The sequence below is a fragment of the Neltuma alba genome, unplaced genomic scaffold, assembly GCF_004799145.2.
Source record: "Neltuma alba isolate B1F8T4 unplaced genomic scaffold, ASM479914v2 tig00003549_pilon, whole genome shotgun sequence".
Taxonomy (NCBI): domain Eukaryota; kingdom Viridiplantae; phylum Streptophyta; class Magnoliopsida; order Fabales; family Fabaceae; genus Neltuma; species Neltuma alba.
Genome location: NW_021633326.1, coordinates 32,468 through 45,785, shown reverse-complemented (window position 1 = coordinate 45,785; position 13,318 = coordinate 32,468). Strand labels below are relative to the sequence as shown.

Genomic DNA, 13,318 nt, shown 5'->3' with positions numbered 1-13,318 from the left:
ATCTCTGCTGTCGATCTTGTCTTTACCTCGGACTGTTGTGGATATTTCTGAATGTTTCCTGGGAATGGAAAACTCTGATGGGGAGATAAAATCTATACTCTTGACATGTACTTAGATTAAGCGTACAGCATACTGCAAAATATGCAGTTTGATTACAGAAACAACAAAATAAATAAATAAGAGATTCGACAATGGTTACTGAAGAGTACTGAAATCCTGATCATTCTTTGACAGGGCATGAAATGCAGACCGCCGAGTTTTAGAGTTTGAACCGTCAGTGTCTAGTATGAATGATTGTTCATCCAATGTATAATTCAGGGGAAATCTTAAAAAAGAAAGAAAAGAAGAAGAGTCTGAAATTACTGAATCTCAAATCAGATTTAGTTCTCACATATTAATTGGTTCTTTTATAATTATGTATTGTTTTCACATTATTTCGAGTTGATTAAAAAAAAAAAGTGAATTCATGAAAAGAAGTTTTATAATGATAAAAGGAACTTGTGTCACTTCAGACAGATTAAAATAAAGCTTATATAATGTCGTAAAAATAAAGAATCTAAAAACAAAACATTGGGTCAGGTTGCTACTATCCATACCAGATGTCTGCTTTAACCGAGTATAATAGCCGAACCCGGACTGATAGGGTTAGCTAGACCTTCAAACATGGATGTTAAGGAGCCATGTTGGAGGAGCTTTTCCTTAACAAAAACAAAAAGGATGCCATAATAAATTACGGAGCATGACTACACAACCGCCGGCTGCTTTTGGGATCATTTTCCCATCTTCCCACTTCTGTTTAGATTAAATTTATAATTTTATCTATTTGAGGTCTTTAACTTGTGATTTAAATAATATCATTTCATCTTTTTAAGGGTGACACCAGATTATCTTTATTTTAAAATGTGTTTATTAAAATAAAAACTATTAAAAATATAGCTTTGACAATCCGAATGTGGTACTACTCATTTTTCAACGACTACTCAAACTAAAGCCTTCGTCTTCAGGCACTTTGTTTAGGCCTGCCAGAGTTCCAATATATTTCACTGATGGAGAGAACCATGCTTAGGACTTCATCATAATCTCTCTGTATTAGACCTCAAAACAAACTATTTATCTTATCAGCTGGACAGCCGGAGTAACAACCAGTAATTTCGTTAGTATCCTCTGAAGTTCTAAATTTTCTCAAGTAAATGCAGTTCATGCAAAATAGTGATTCAAGGACCAAACCTATCATAAATAGACAAATTTCAAAGCAAGCACTCCCGACCAACTGCTTAAATGCCTATTCCTAACTAAGTTGATCTATTTATCGTCAGTGTACCAGTTCTATCTGAAAATTTGCCATGATTCAGTCCTCCTTTCCCCTGTGAATATCGACAAGATATCTATTCAAACGTTGGCCAAATGTCTGCGTTGAAAATGACTCAGTGACATGCCTCCTAGCTTCTCTGCCCATTCGCTCTGCCTCCTGAGGATCTTGAATGAGTTTGAACATTGCTTGAGAAAACTCCGGTGGAGTAGGATCACAAAGGAACCCTGTCAAACCATGCTTGATTGACTCAACAGGTCCACCACTATTGCATGCAATAACGGGTTTATAAGCTGCCATTGCCTCCAAAGGAACAATGCCAAAGTGCTCATCCTGCATTAAAGAGCTCCATGTAAGACTCTCTTCAGCTAATTCCAACTAGAATTTCGGTAAATAGAAGGTTTTGCGAACCTTTGGAGTGTAAAGGACACAAAGGCATTCTGAAAGAAGAGCATTCCTTTCAGCTGTTGAGCAAGATGTGATAAACCTTGTTCGACTTGATACTCCTTCCCTTTCAGCTAAGTCTTTTAGCTCTTCCAAGTACTCTACATTCTCTTTCAATCGTTTGTCAAAGCCACCTGGAATAAGTGATGACAATATATTTCATGCTTATCCATTTATCACAGCTGACAGATGCTAAAGAATGAAGTGAATTCATATGCATACACACTTTTTAAGAAATTTGAATGGTTTATATTCAGCACTCATTTATACTGTCAAGAAATAGATTACAATTATCCATATACTAATCAAATTTCTCTCTAACTCTATGCACACAAAAATGTTAGTAGTACATAACTTTCTTGGTCTCCACTATTTCCATGCCCAACCAATCTTCCCCTTCTCAATTTAAACTTGTTATTTGGAACTCCATATCTCATAATATGGTGCTGATATGCCAAACGACTAGGAAGTTGGGAAATAAAATAATCCATCTAACATCACTAAAATGTTTATCAACCTATCCTTGTGAATGAGAAAACAAAAGTAGAAGATGCTCACCAACAACCGTCAAGGAAGCATTAAATGCATCCTGACGAAGGGCATCTCCTTTGAGGGCGTGGAGCTGAGCAAAAGCTGATATTGCTAATTCTATGTTCTTCTTCCTTTCAAAGCGGTTAATGGAAAGAAAATTGAACCTACAGCAGGAGAAAGAATACAAGCATCAGCCCACAGAACTTGTCATGGAGTCATACAATACATGCAGAATTTTACGAAGCTTGCTACATAGAGGAAGCAGCCAAAAACAGCTACAAACATGTTATTTACTTAAAGGAATCGGGTTCATTGAACTGATCCACATTGACTGCTGGGTACAAAACAGCTGGTCGAATCCCTCGAGCATCCAGATGCTTGAAAGTATTTGCAAAAGTAGATGCAGTGAATTTGCTGTTAACAAGTATCAGATCAGCCATTCCTACAATTTGGTCAAACTTGATTATATGAGTGATTCGCTTTATATGCAGGCAGGAATTTCACGAGAACAAAACAGAGCCTTAATGAAGTCCAACCAGTTGTTATTTCTTCTATATAGTCTATTGGCTTCCTATACATCCTCCTGAGGAAAGTCGTGTGTTGAGCCAGCAACAAGTCTGGAAAATGACAATAGAATACAACCTACCGAGAAAATTCAACAAATTAAACAATCCTCATTATGTCCAAGCGTAAATTTAATATATCATATTGTAACTACCTTTGCGGACTTCTTAAGTTTCAGGACTGGAATAACTACAGAGACCTGATCAGCCAGTATAACATCAAATGATGGCCACAAGAAAAGAACACAAAGAGCAACAAAGAGACACCTCAGGTACGCGCATAAGGCATGAAGACGGTAGAAAATATGCCGAGGAATAAAAGAACCGTACACAGTAACTGGAAAGGTACCTGAGCATTTATGTGTCAAACTAATTGTTAAAACACCATTAGGGGTTTCAACTAGACGATTCTGGATCAAACAATAATTAAACTACAAAGAATAGAAGTGCTACACAGGCACAAAGAGTGAGAGAGATATACCAGCGGTAGTCTCCTCAAAGCATCTATTTTTATCATGATGAGCAGTAAAAATATGAACATTATGGCCATGGGATGCGAGCTCAACAGCAGCATCCACTATTAATCTTTCAGCTCCACCTACAAGGCATAACAAGATATCCGTAACAGCACTAAAAATAGGTAGTCATCACAACATCTAGTTTAAAGCAGAAAGTAGTGAAATCTAAAAGGATGGAAATGGTATAATGCTACCAATCTTGTGCGTAATGTGTTTAAAACGCCTAAAGATTTTAAAACTAGAAAATGTGTTTGCGATGTGTTTGTGGGCGCAGAAGACCAAGAACCGATTGACCCTCTTGTTAAAAGATTCTGCTTTCAAAGAGCTCATACATTTCAGGGGGAAGAAGAAATAGGATGGTCCTAAAAGAGTTGAGTACAAAACATGTCAGGCTAATCCAATGTATTGGCATTCCAGTGAGCACCCTCATCATCATATTATCATTCGGTGATCACATAATCGACTTTGCAGTCACCAGAGATGGTGCTCAACTGTCCCTTGTTACTAATTACCAAAATAAATCTCAACCTCCAATCCGATAACTTTCAGAGGCATAGAAATTTGCATATAAATTATTACCTATGCCAAGATCTGGGTGGATTACGGCGATGTTCATCTTCGAGCTTTTTTCTTTTGCCATCAAAGCGACAAAGCCAATAAATTTACAGTGAACACATTCGTTGGAGGTTCCGTAGAGCCTGTTCTACAGCCAACGAATAATTTATAGTCAAGTCAACGATGACCCGACAGCGTTCGCTCTACAGAAGGAGAAGAGAAAGATCGGAAGCCGGTTCTTCTGAGTTGAGTTCTGAACTTCAGAATTCTGATGCCTGAAAAGGTTAAACGTCGTCGTTTCGTCCTCCCAAAGGCAAATAGACCGTACGCATAGAATAGTGATTTTTAATATATAAATTTATTTGACTTTTATTTTGATTCTAAATATAAGATTTTAATTCATTTTATTTATTATATTTATGTATTTTATCTAAGATAATCCTTCTAACAATGGTAATTCTAGCTAATACACTTAATTAATAAGGATATTTTAGAAAAGATAATACATATTTATTATAAATAATTAACTTAATTTATTTCCTTAATCTTCTTAAATTAGTCAACTAACTCTTATAATTAAGACCAAAGATAGTAATTATAATTTAAAAGATATTTAGCAGAAATAATTACTTGTTATATGGGATTAAATAAACCCATAGATGCTAGATTGGAGAATACCATAGGACCATAGATATTTAGCAGAAATAATTACTTGTTATATGGGATTAAGTAAACCCATGTTCTCCAATCTCACATAAGTGGGTTTGTTTAATCCTATTAACATGCAATTTTGCATGAACACTCTTTTAATAAATTTTTTTCAATTTCAATTCTAATTTTTACCTCTTATTTTCAACATTTCATACTAAATGGGACATAGGAGTATTAATCTTTCCACTTCGCATCTTATCCATTTTACTTCCTATGCAAATACGAAATAAACATAAATAACATATAATATTTTATAAAAATCCTGATTAAACTGTAGAAAAATACATGCGACATAAAAACTGTATCATATATGATGTAGAAGTATGGTAATTTGCTATAAATTTCATAATTTATATTGATATATGTAATTGATATATGAATGATTTATCTTATAAAACGCTAAACACTAAAGCCGGAAAAAAAACCACTGAACACCTTTTTTTTATATAATAAATAAGTGCCAATATTTATGACTTGCAAATAGTAGAATTTGATATGGATCTTATTACAAATTCATCATATTAATATATTACCGTACTTAATATAAAAGTTAGTTTGACATTTAATTTAGTTTTCAATATGAATTCTCAATTCACTTTGTTTATTATATTTATCTATTTTTTTAAAATAATGTTTGTATTAGTTGAACATGTTAAAGGTTTAATCAAATGATAATTCAGGTACTAACTATATTTTAGATTTTTTTGTGCTTTCCTTCACTTAATAAAAACATGATAAGTGTGAGAAAAAATTGACACAATTATCATGTTTGTATTTTATAAAGAGTCTAACTCATAAGTCATAACCTTACATTTTGAAAAAGAAGTGATTGATTATTTTGTGCTAGAGTTTGGCCCCAACAAGCGTTAAATTTTTTTAAAAGATAAGAAGGAGTTTAATCCTTTACTAAAATTTGTTTAGATACTTATAACTAAAAGATAAATTATATTTCCATGCATCAAAAAGGCAATAAATCTAAGAATAAATAATGAGAAGCTGGAAAATTCTAAGAAAAGTTGGAGAAAAGCCTCCCTTTAAAATTTTATTAGTAAGAAGGAAGTAAATCAGAGTACTAGTACTGCAAAATTTACAACAAAAAATCAATACTTTATTTATACAAAAATTTACTAGGTTCTTCTAAACATCTCTTTTATTAAAATTTAGGATTTTTTTTTGGCTTTCATTCATTTACATTCTAGTCAACTCTTTCTGATACTAATCTCAACTCTTGTTGGGATTTTGTGGCCTAACAACATCAAATGCATCTCTTAAATCTTTTTTTAAATGTGAAATTGTGAGCTCAATCAGTTAGTAAAAAATAGATTAAATAGATGAGTTATTGAAAAAAAGAAGAAGGGAAAATCTCAAAAAAGTGACTACTGAATTTCAAAATGCCAAATCAGGAATTACTACAAAAATGGGTTGTCATTTGTTTTTTGAATGTAGTCATTTTCTTTATGAGTGTAGTAATGAATATTGATTTAGAATTTTAAAATTCAGCTATCACTTTTTTAGAATTTTCCCAAAAAAAAATTTCAAGCATCAACCATGCCTCCACTTGACTCCTTGATTGAAGCTAATAGTACAAATTGGACAAATGTTGCCCCTAGTTTTGGTGGCTAAGGTCATCATTGCTGAATCCACCTTAACTTGGAAGGATTCTCATACTCAGTATTGACCAGCTGAACCAATTTTGTTTAACTTTCAAGTTTATTCATATCTTTAAAAAATAATAAAATTTTTCAGTAGTTAATACCATTGAGTATTGGCCAATTTATTTTTTATTTTTGCAAGTTATACTCTAATTGAAAGAGAAAGCGATTTCAATATAATTTATTAAATTTTACAAAATAATTATTTTGTTATTTTGATCTCTTTTAATTTTCTTAGTATGCAGAGTGCCGGAGACTTTACATTTGAAACTTAAATATAAATGATCCAATTATCAATACCTCGCTATAAAGGCTGACTCTGCCTCTTTTTGGTGCAATTTATATGGCTCTTTGCTCTTTAAATTTGTTTGTATCATTCTTAACCTTTCACCCACCAAATCATAGTGCAGGTGATGCAATGATCATTCCAACCATCTAAACCACTGTCAATCATTGTACACAAAGGTTTTCCTTAACCTTCATTCTAGGCAAAATGTCTTTTTTATCAACTAGTTTTGATAAATTTATTCGGCTAAAGTATATGTTTGGTCATTTGAATTTGTATTAATTTGTAATTTAGTCTTTTAAGTTTATAAAATATATTTTTAACTTTTAATCCCAACACCATAAGCCTCATGCAATAGAAAATGCTAGCTGAATAAATTTAAATGGTGGAATTGTAATTAAACGCTGAGAAGACACGATTAAAATTCAAAACATAAAAATAATTACTACTTCCGGTCTTAATTATATGAAATCGCTTGTAATCCACAAATGAAATCTTATAATTAGGATTGGAAGTAGTATATTAAAGTAAGAATTAAAAGTTAGAGTATGTTTTGTCAGTATTTAAATACAAAATCACCATTTAAGTTTGCTAAATTAATAATATTTTCCGTTAAACGACATTAATGGTGTTAAGATTAAAAAATTAAATTAAAATTTGATGCAGAATTAAAAAATTAAACGTGTACTTTATCTTGTTGTTAGACTTACATGCAATAAAATAAACTAAGTTAGTTTCAAGAAGAATATATTATCACAAAATTTCATATTTTTTATTTGGTTATGATTAACAATCATTACATATGAATTATTATGCTTAAACAAAATACCGAAGCAAGACAAGTGCTAAGGCAAGTAGGAGGCATAACATATATATAATTGAGTAGGATCAATTCTAATGGCTGTAAAAATGATAAATCAAGTTCATAAAGAAAATGTCACTCTAGAATTTTTCACACAAACCAGATAAAGTCATTAATATAATATATTTTATTTTAATAATTTACAAAAATCTGCCAACTAAAATTACTCTTTAAAGATGCTCAATAAGTTTAAAATGTCATTTTTTTATAAATATAATGTTAAAAAATTATAAATGATTTTACATCATCAACGAGTAATGACTTGTTGGCCCAACAAAATTAACAACTCATTTTTCTCATCTGTTCCAAACAATATAATAACATTTTTTGTCTACAAATTTAAAGTATTTTCAAATTATTTTGAACTTAAAACTAATTTTTATTGAGTTAGAAAATTAAAACCTTTATAATAAGTACGTTTCGTGAAAACTGAACATTTTAGTCTTTTAACCTCTCATTTAAAAAATTACAATAATATTTTTTATTGATACAATTACATAACTAACCATTTCACTCTTTTAACCTCTCATTTCATTACTATTTATTATTCTCCTTATTATTGTGTCCTCAAATAGTTTGGGAAAGTGACAGTTATAGCCCTACTGGATGATTAATTATAATTACAGAAAATCTATAATTATAGTAATCGTATCGATGGCAAAAAAAAAGAAAAAAAGAAAGAAATCTTATGAAAGCCACGCCTTTTGTCTGCAATTGAAAAAAATAAATGAGTTAAAAATACCCAATTTGAGGTCCTTAAGTATAATAAATGACATTACCCAATACTTAATTGTTATCTTCCCAAATCTCTTTTTTCTGATAACATATTTTCCCAAATTTCTGACGCCCATTCATAAATCAAAAATGAAAATTATTAACTATTAACTATTAATTATTGTTTGGGGAACAACTTCAAAACAAACGGGCATGCGCATCATCACGGCCTTCAGTGACTGGTTTCCTCACCCACTTGTCATTTTATCATTTCGACAGTGTTTGGTTTCTCTGATTCAATCCCAAATCAGTCTTACCCATATTGAGTTGTTCTCCCTTCTCCTTTTTCTCACTTGTAACTTTCTCTCTGTAAATCCCCCCCTTCCCCCTCTTTCTCTCTGTTTCTCTCTCTCATGAGAGTTCAGAGCCCTAAGCTATGTCTCTGAGAAGCGTTTTTCGGTCTCGGAAATTCTGTAGATCCTTCAAGGAGGTTAGGGCTATCGAGGAAGATGAGCGGAAGGGGCGGCTTGGCGGTGATTCTGACAACGGTGAGTCCCCTCCATACGGCCGTTCATGGGCCACTATGCTGCCGGAGCTTCTTGGGGAGATCATTCGCCGGGTTGAGGCCACCGAGGACCAGTGGCCCAACCGCCAAAACGTCGTTGCTTGCGCCTGCGTGTGCAAGAGGTGGAGGGATATCACTAAGGAGATCGTGCGGTTCCCTTCTCGCGACAGCGGCAGAATAACTTTTCCTTCTTGCCTCAAGCAGGTATTGCTTGGAATTTGATTTCTTTTTTCTTTTTCCCTCTCTTTTATAGGTTATTGGATTATTTGACGTGTGTATGTGAAGCCGTGAAATTTACTCTGGGTTTCTATGAATGGTCCCTGGGACTGGAGAAATGATTGATATTTAATCGAGTGGCGGTGCCCTGGATGTCATTTCAATTTTCAAGTGATTCGGGAATTCTTTGGTGGGTTGCTGCTGATTCCTGCATCATAAATCAATCTCGACATTATTCAATTAAAATGTTAATTTCTTTGGGTGGGGAGATTTTATTTTTTAATAATATTTTTCTGTGACGATCAGCATTGATTCTGGATCTGCGGTTAAATCTAGCAGTAGTGTTTGTATAGTTCGATGAAGGAAAGCGAATTGAGTCCAGTGATGAACGTTTCTGGGTATTATTGAACGAATTTTGGTTCATGAGACGTTTTCTCAGATGTAACTAGTGCAGTGATACGCGTTACTTTGTTATCATTTACTGTCTCTTGGTTGAATCAGTTATTTTATTCATGCTTTTGGCTAATGATGCTTTATTCGTCTACGGACAGTGATGCATTTCATATGTGTTACTTCAAATGATGCAGCATTTCACTGTCATTATCATCCTGTGAGCATTTTTTTTTTGTTTGGTTATTACTCATTTCAATCTTGTATTAAAATCTTATATTAAATTAATAAGGCAAGGAGTGAACAATTCTGTTATATATCTATGACTTGCAGCCAGGACCACGTGACGTCCCTCACCAATGTATTATAAAGAGGGATAAGAAGACTTCGACATTTCACCTATACCTTGCCCTTACTCCACCATGTAAGTAAGTATTGGTAAAAGGCTTCTTTTCCCCCCTGTAGATATCAAGTAATGACTTCTTCACTGCACTTCAATCGTCTTCTTTACTCTTTCTCCAGGGTAGCATATCGACTGAGTAAAGTCTTTTGTATGTGTGAAAGCTAGAAGTGGATGGTATCTAATATATCTAGTGCATGACTCTAGCCATTCTAATTTGAACCAATATGATTTAACTTCAGTTCAAGTGATAGTCAACTTATTGAACCTTACTTGTTCCAGTCATTTGTCTTAAGTATTACAATGTCCCTACCTTTTAAAAAAACAAAGAGAAGGTCAGAAGGTGAAAGAAAAAGGAGTTGTTTGTTCTGTTTATAAACAATAATTGGATGTGGCATGCAGAAGTGGAAAAATGCATGCTTTTTTGCCTTATGTGTTGAACTTCATTTGTTTGAGTACTAATTATTTTGACATCAGAAGAAGAAATATTATTTATTTTAAGTAAACTCACATGGAAAACCTCCGCAGTGAAGCTTCATCTTTCAAGAAACATCTGTTGTAGTAAATCATTATATGTTATTGAAGCATTTTTCGTAGAAGAGTTTGATTTCCTGAGATTTACAATCATTATTTGGCATGGAGCATGGCTTTTTAAGCCTCTTGGTTGTAGCACCCTTTTCTTGTCGCATCTTAAAAGTCTTAATTAATAGTTTTGAGGAGTCTGTCTATTGGTTTAGTTTCTGAACCTCAGCGAGCTATTATTATGTGTAATCTTGTTAAATAACTAAATTTCTGTTTGGTCCGTAGTCCCTATATTACATTGCCTGAGTAGATCAATGAGGAGAGAAGGCATGTAGGATATAATTGATTCAAAGGAGCTTTTGGTTAAGTGTATATTTTTAATTGTGGAATTATTTATTATTATTACTATTTTTTTGGAAAAGTTAATTGTAAGTTTAATGATTAATATTTTAGACTCTGATGATTTCAATGCCAATTTATTTGAATTATTTATGGTATGTGCGTGCTGCATGCTTTTTGATTTCTGTGTTCCTTTATTCTGATATAATTAATTATAAATTTTGGCTCATTTTATTTTGTCTCCTTGTCCTTTCTCTCGCCAGCATTCACAGATAGAGGTAAGTTTCTCTTGGCAGCTAAGAGATATAGGCGTGGTTCTGGTATCGAATATATACTTTCACTTGATGCTGATGACATATCGCAAGGAAGTAAAGCTTATGTTGGAAAGTTAAGGTAAACATTCTTTTGGTGTAAACAAAATACACCCTTCTAGTAAAAAATGGAAAAAAGTTTGAGTAAGATGTTATTTGGCAGCTCTATACCTACGATTTGGATGGTATATGTTCTCAAAATGATTTGCAGAGCTACTTACATTGGTGAATGCTTTATGTGAATATGTGGTCAGTTGTCAATCAATCTTTTACTTGTGTATTAAACTCAATTGGTGAAATCTCTTTACAGCTCAGATTTTCTTGGCACCAACTTCACAATTTATGATAGCCAGCCTCCCCATTGTGGTGCAAAGCCATCAAATGGCAAGGCCAGCCGTCGTTTTGCCTCCAAGCAAATAAGCCCTCAAGTTCCTGCTGGTAACTTTGAGGTGGGGCAGGTATCGTACAAGTTCAACCTTTTGAAGTCAAGAGGGCCAAGGAGGATGGTTTGCTTACTGAAGTTCCCAAACCAATCATCAGGAGAAAGTTCAGATAGCAGATCTCTGGGTGCTCACAAGACGAGCAATACAGAACAAGCTGCCTCACAATACTCAATCTTGAAAAACAAAGCTCCGAGGTGGCATGAACATTTGCAATGCTGGTGCTTAAATTTCCACGGTCGTGTGACTGTAGCATCAGTGAAGAACTTTCAGCTAGTTGCGACGGTGGACCAAAGCCAACCAGGAGGGAAAGGAGATGAGGAAACAGTTCTTCAATTTGGGAAAATAGGGGATGATACCTTCACTATGGATTACAGGAAGCCCTTGTCTGCATTTCAGGCCTTTGCCATATGCCTAACTAGCTTTGGCACTAAACTGGCTTGTGAGTAAATATATTTTTTGGTTTCATTATGCCTATTTATTTTATGGATGTCATAAATGAATAGTTATTCTGAATCTCTTTTTTCCCGCATAGTTGAGTTTACTATTTGATTGGAGGAAGTTGATGTAAATGCTCTTCATTTATCCCTAGGATAATGACATCTTCCATAATCAAATAGTCGTGATACTCCTGGGTCAGTTCTATTGGTCTTGTTTCTATTTTTTTTTTAAATCCTCGCCAGCGTGAGCAGTAAGCTTTGCGGTTTCTGCATTAGGTAATCTTGATTGGTTTTGGGATTGGTGGTAGTCTCTGGAATCATTTTTCCTTTTGTCTAAAGCTAGGTAACGTGGTTGGTAAGCACGATAGAATCATATGCTATAACTTTTTTAAATCATATTTCGTTTGACCATCATCATGCGACCTATTTTGCTTCATTCTTTTTTTTTTTTTTTTTTGTGTTTGGTGTAAGCTATGTTTTTTTGTTATTTTTGGGGCGGGGGGTAGCTATTTTCAAACCTCATACCGGAAGTGAATGACAGGCAAAACGCAAGTGATGCAGAACAGCAAATTCTGCTCTTCTGACCCACCGTTTTCCTTCTTAAGATGGTTGTGCAAGTATCCCAGGCGAAGTCTATTAACAATAATTAACAATTTGTGATTTCCACGATTAAACTTTTTTTTATGAAAAAGAACTAATGTTCGAGAAAGTTAATTGCACTTTGCAGACAACGTTAACCATGGTTTAAATTTAGATCGCAGAGATGTTCAAATTTAGTGTTTCTATTGATAATGTGCAGTAAACCAGGTGGCATACCGGCTCAATCGATTTTTTTGAATTGATTATTAAAGCGTTTAGCCGTCAACTTACAATTTGATTTGATCAAATTGCGATAAAATAGACGAAAATATATGGTGTAAATTTTACTAATTTTTATTATAATATAAACACAGTAATGAAACTTTTTAAAGGTTCATACAAGAATTTGAAAGCGTTTTATAATAAAAGTTATTTCATAATTTATGCATCATTTGATTTAGTATAGGTATCGCTCGAATGTTTCGAAAAATTATTACATTAAACAAGAAAAGTATATATTGAAAGGCAAAATTAATGTTTGATCTTTTTTTTTTTTTGGGAAACGAAATAAATGGACAAAAACTGAAAGAAAAGATCAAATCAAAATTTTGGTAAAAACTTGTATTTTTTAATTTGATTTTTTATTTTCTATTTCCATGACACAAATCATGCAAAGGGTCGCCACACGAGATCATATACACAAATTATTATAAATATTTCAACTTTAAATGTTTCTGGATATCTTTTTTCATTAACAAAAGATCTTTTGTAAACCAATTTTATTTAATTTCGTTTTAATATTTTTTTTGTAACAAAAGATATTTTATTTAAATAATCATACATTTATTGAACAAAAAAAGAAGAAAATTTCATTAATATCTTCCATCTTCATTTAATGTTGATAATGTACACCGCACGGACGTTTTGCCTGGTACAAAGGATAAATATCCAAACTGAAACATAAACTCTAC

The 13,318-nt window shown here is 33.1% G+C and overlaps 2 protein-coding genes across 2 annotated transcripts; one reads left to right on the top strand and one right to left on the bottom strand.

Annotated features, from left to right (window-relative positions):
• Nucleotides 1–1,129: 1,129 nt before the first annotated feature.
• Nucleotides 1,130–4,137, bottom strand: LOC114741839 (alpha-1,3/1,6-mannosyltransferase ALG2-like). Its single transcript, XM_028930101.1, has 8 exons — nucleotides 3,945–4,137; nucleotides 3,329–3,445; nucleotides 3,003–3,196; nucleotides 2,821–2,926; nucleotides 2,579–2,726; nucleotides 2,312–2,448; nucleotides 1,721–1,887; nucleotides 1,130–1,642 (listed from the first exon to the last, which is right to left on the bottom strand). The coding sequence occupies exons 1-8, from the start codon at nucleotides 4,003–4,005 to the stop codon at nucleotides 1,349–1,351; spliced, it is 1,224 nt and encodes a 407-aa protein (XP_028785934.1). The 5' UTR covers nucleotides 4,006–4,137; the 3' UTR covers nucleotides 1,130–1,348.
• Nucleotides 4,138–8,474: 4,337 nt separating this feature from the next.
• LOC114741838 (tubby-like F-box protein 7) lies at nucleotides 8,475–11,973 on the top strand. The gene is made up of 4 exons (XM_028930100.1): nucleotides 8,475–8,914; nucleotides 9,650–9,740; nucleotides 10,841–10,970; nucleotides 11,199–11,973. Exons 1-4 carry the CDS (start codon nucleotides 8,582–8,584, stop codon nucleotides 11,776–11,778), a joined length of 1,134 nt encoding a protein of 377 aa, XP_028785933.1. The 5' UTR covers nucleotides 8,475–8,581; the 3' UTR covers nucleotides 11,779–11,973.
• Nucleotides 11,974–13,318: the final 1,345 nt, after the last annotated feature.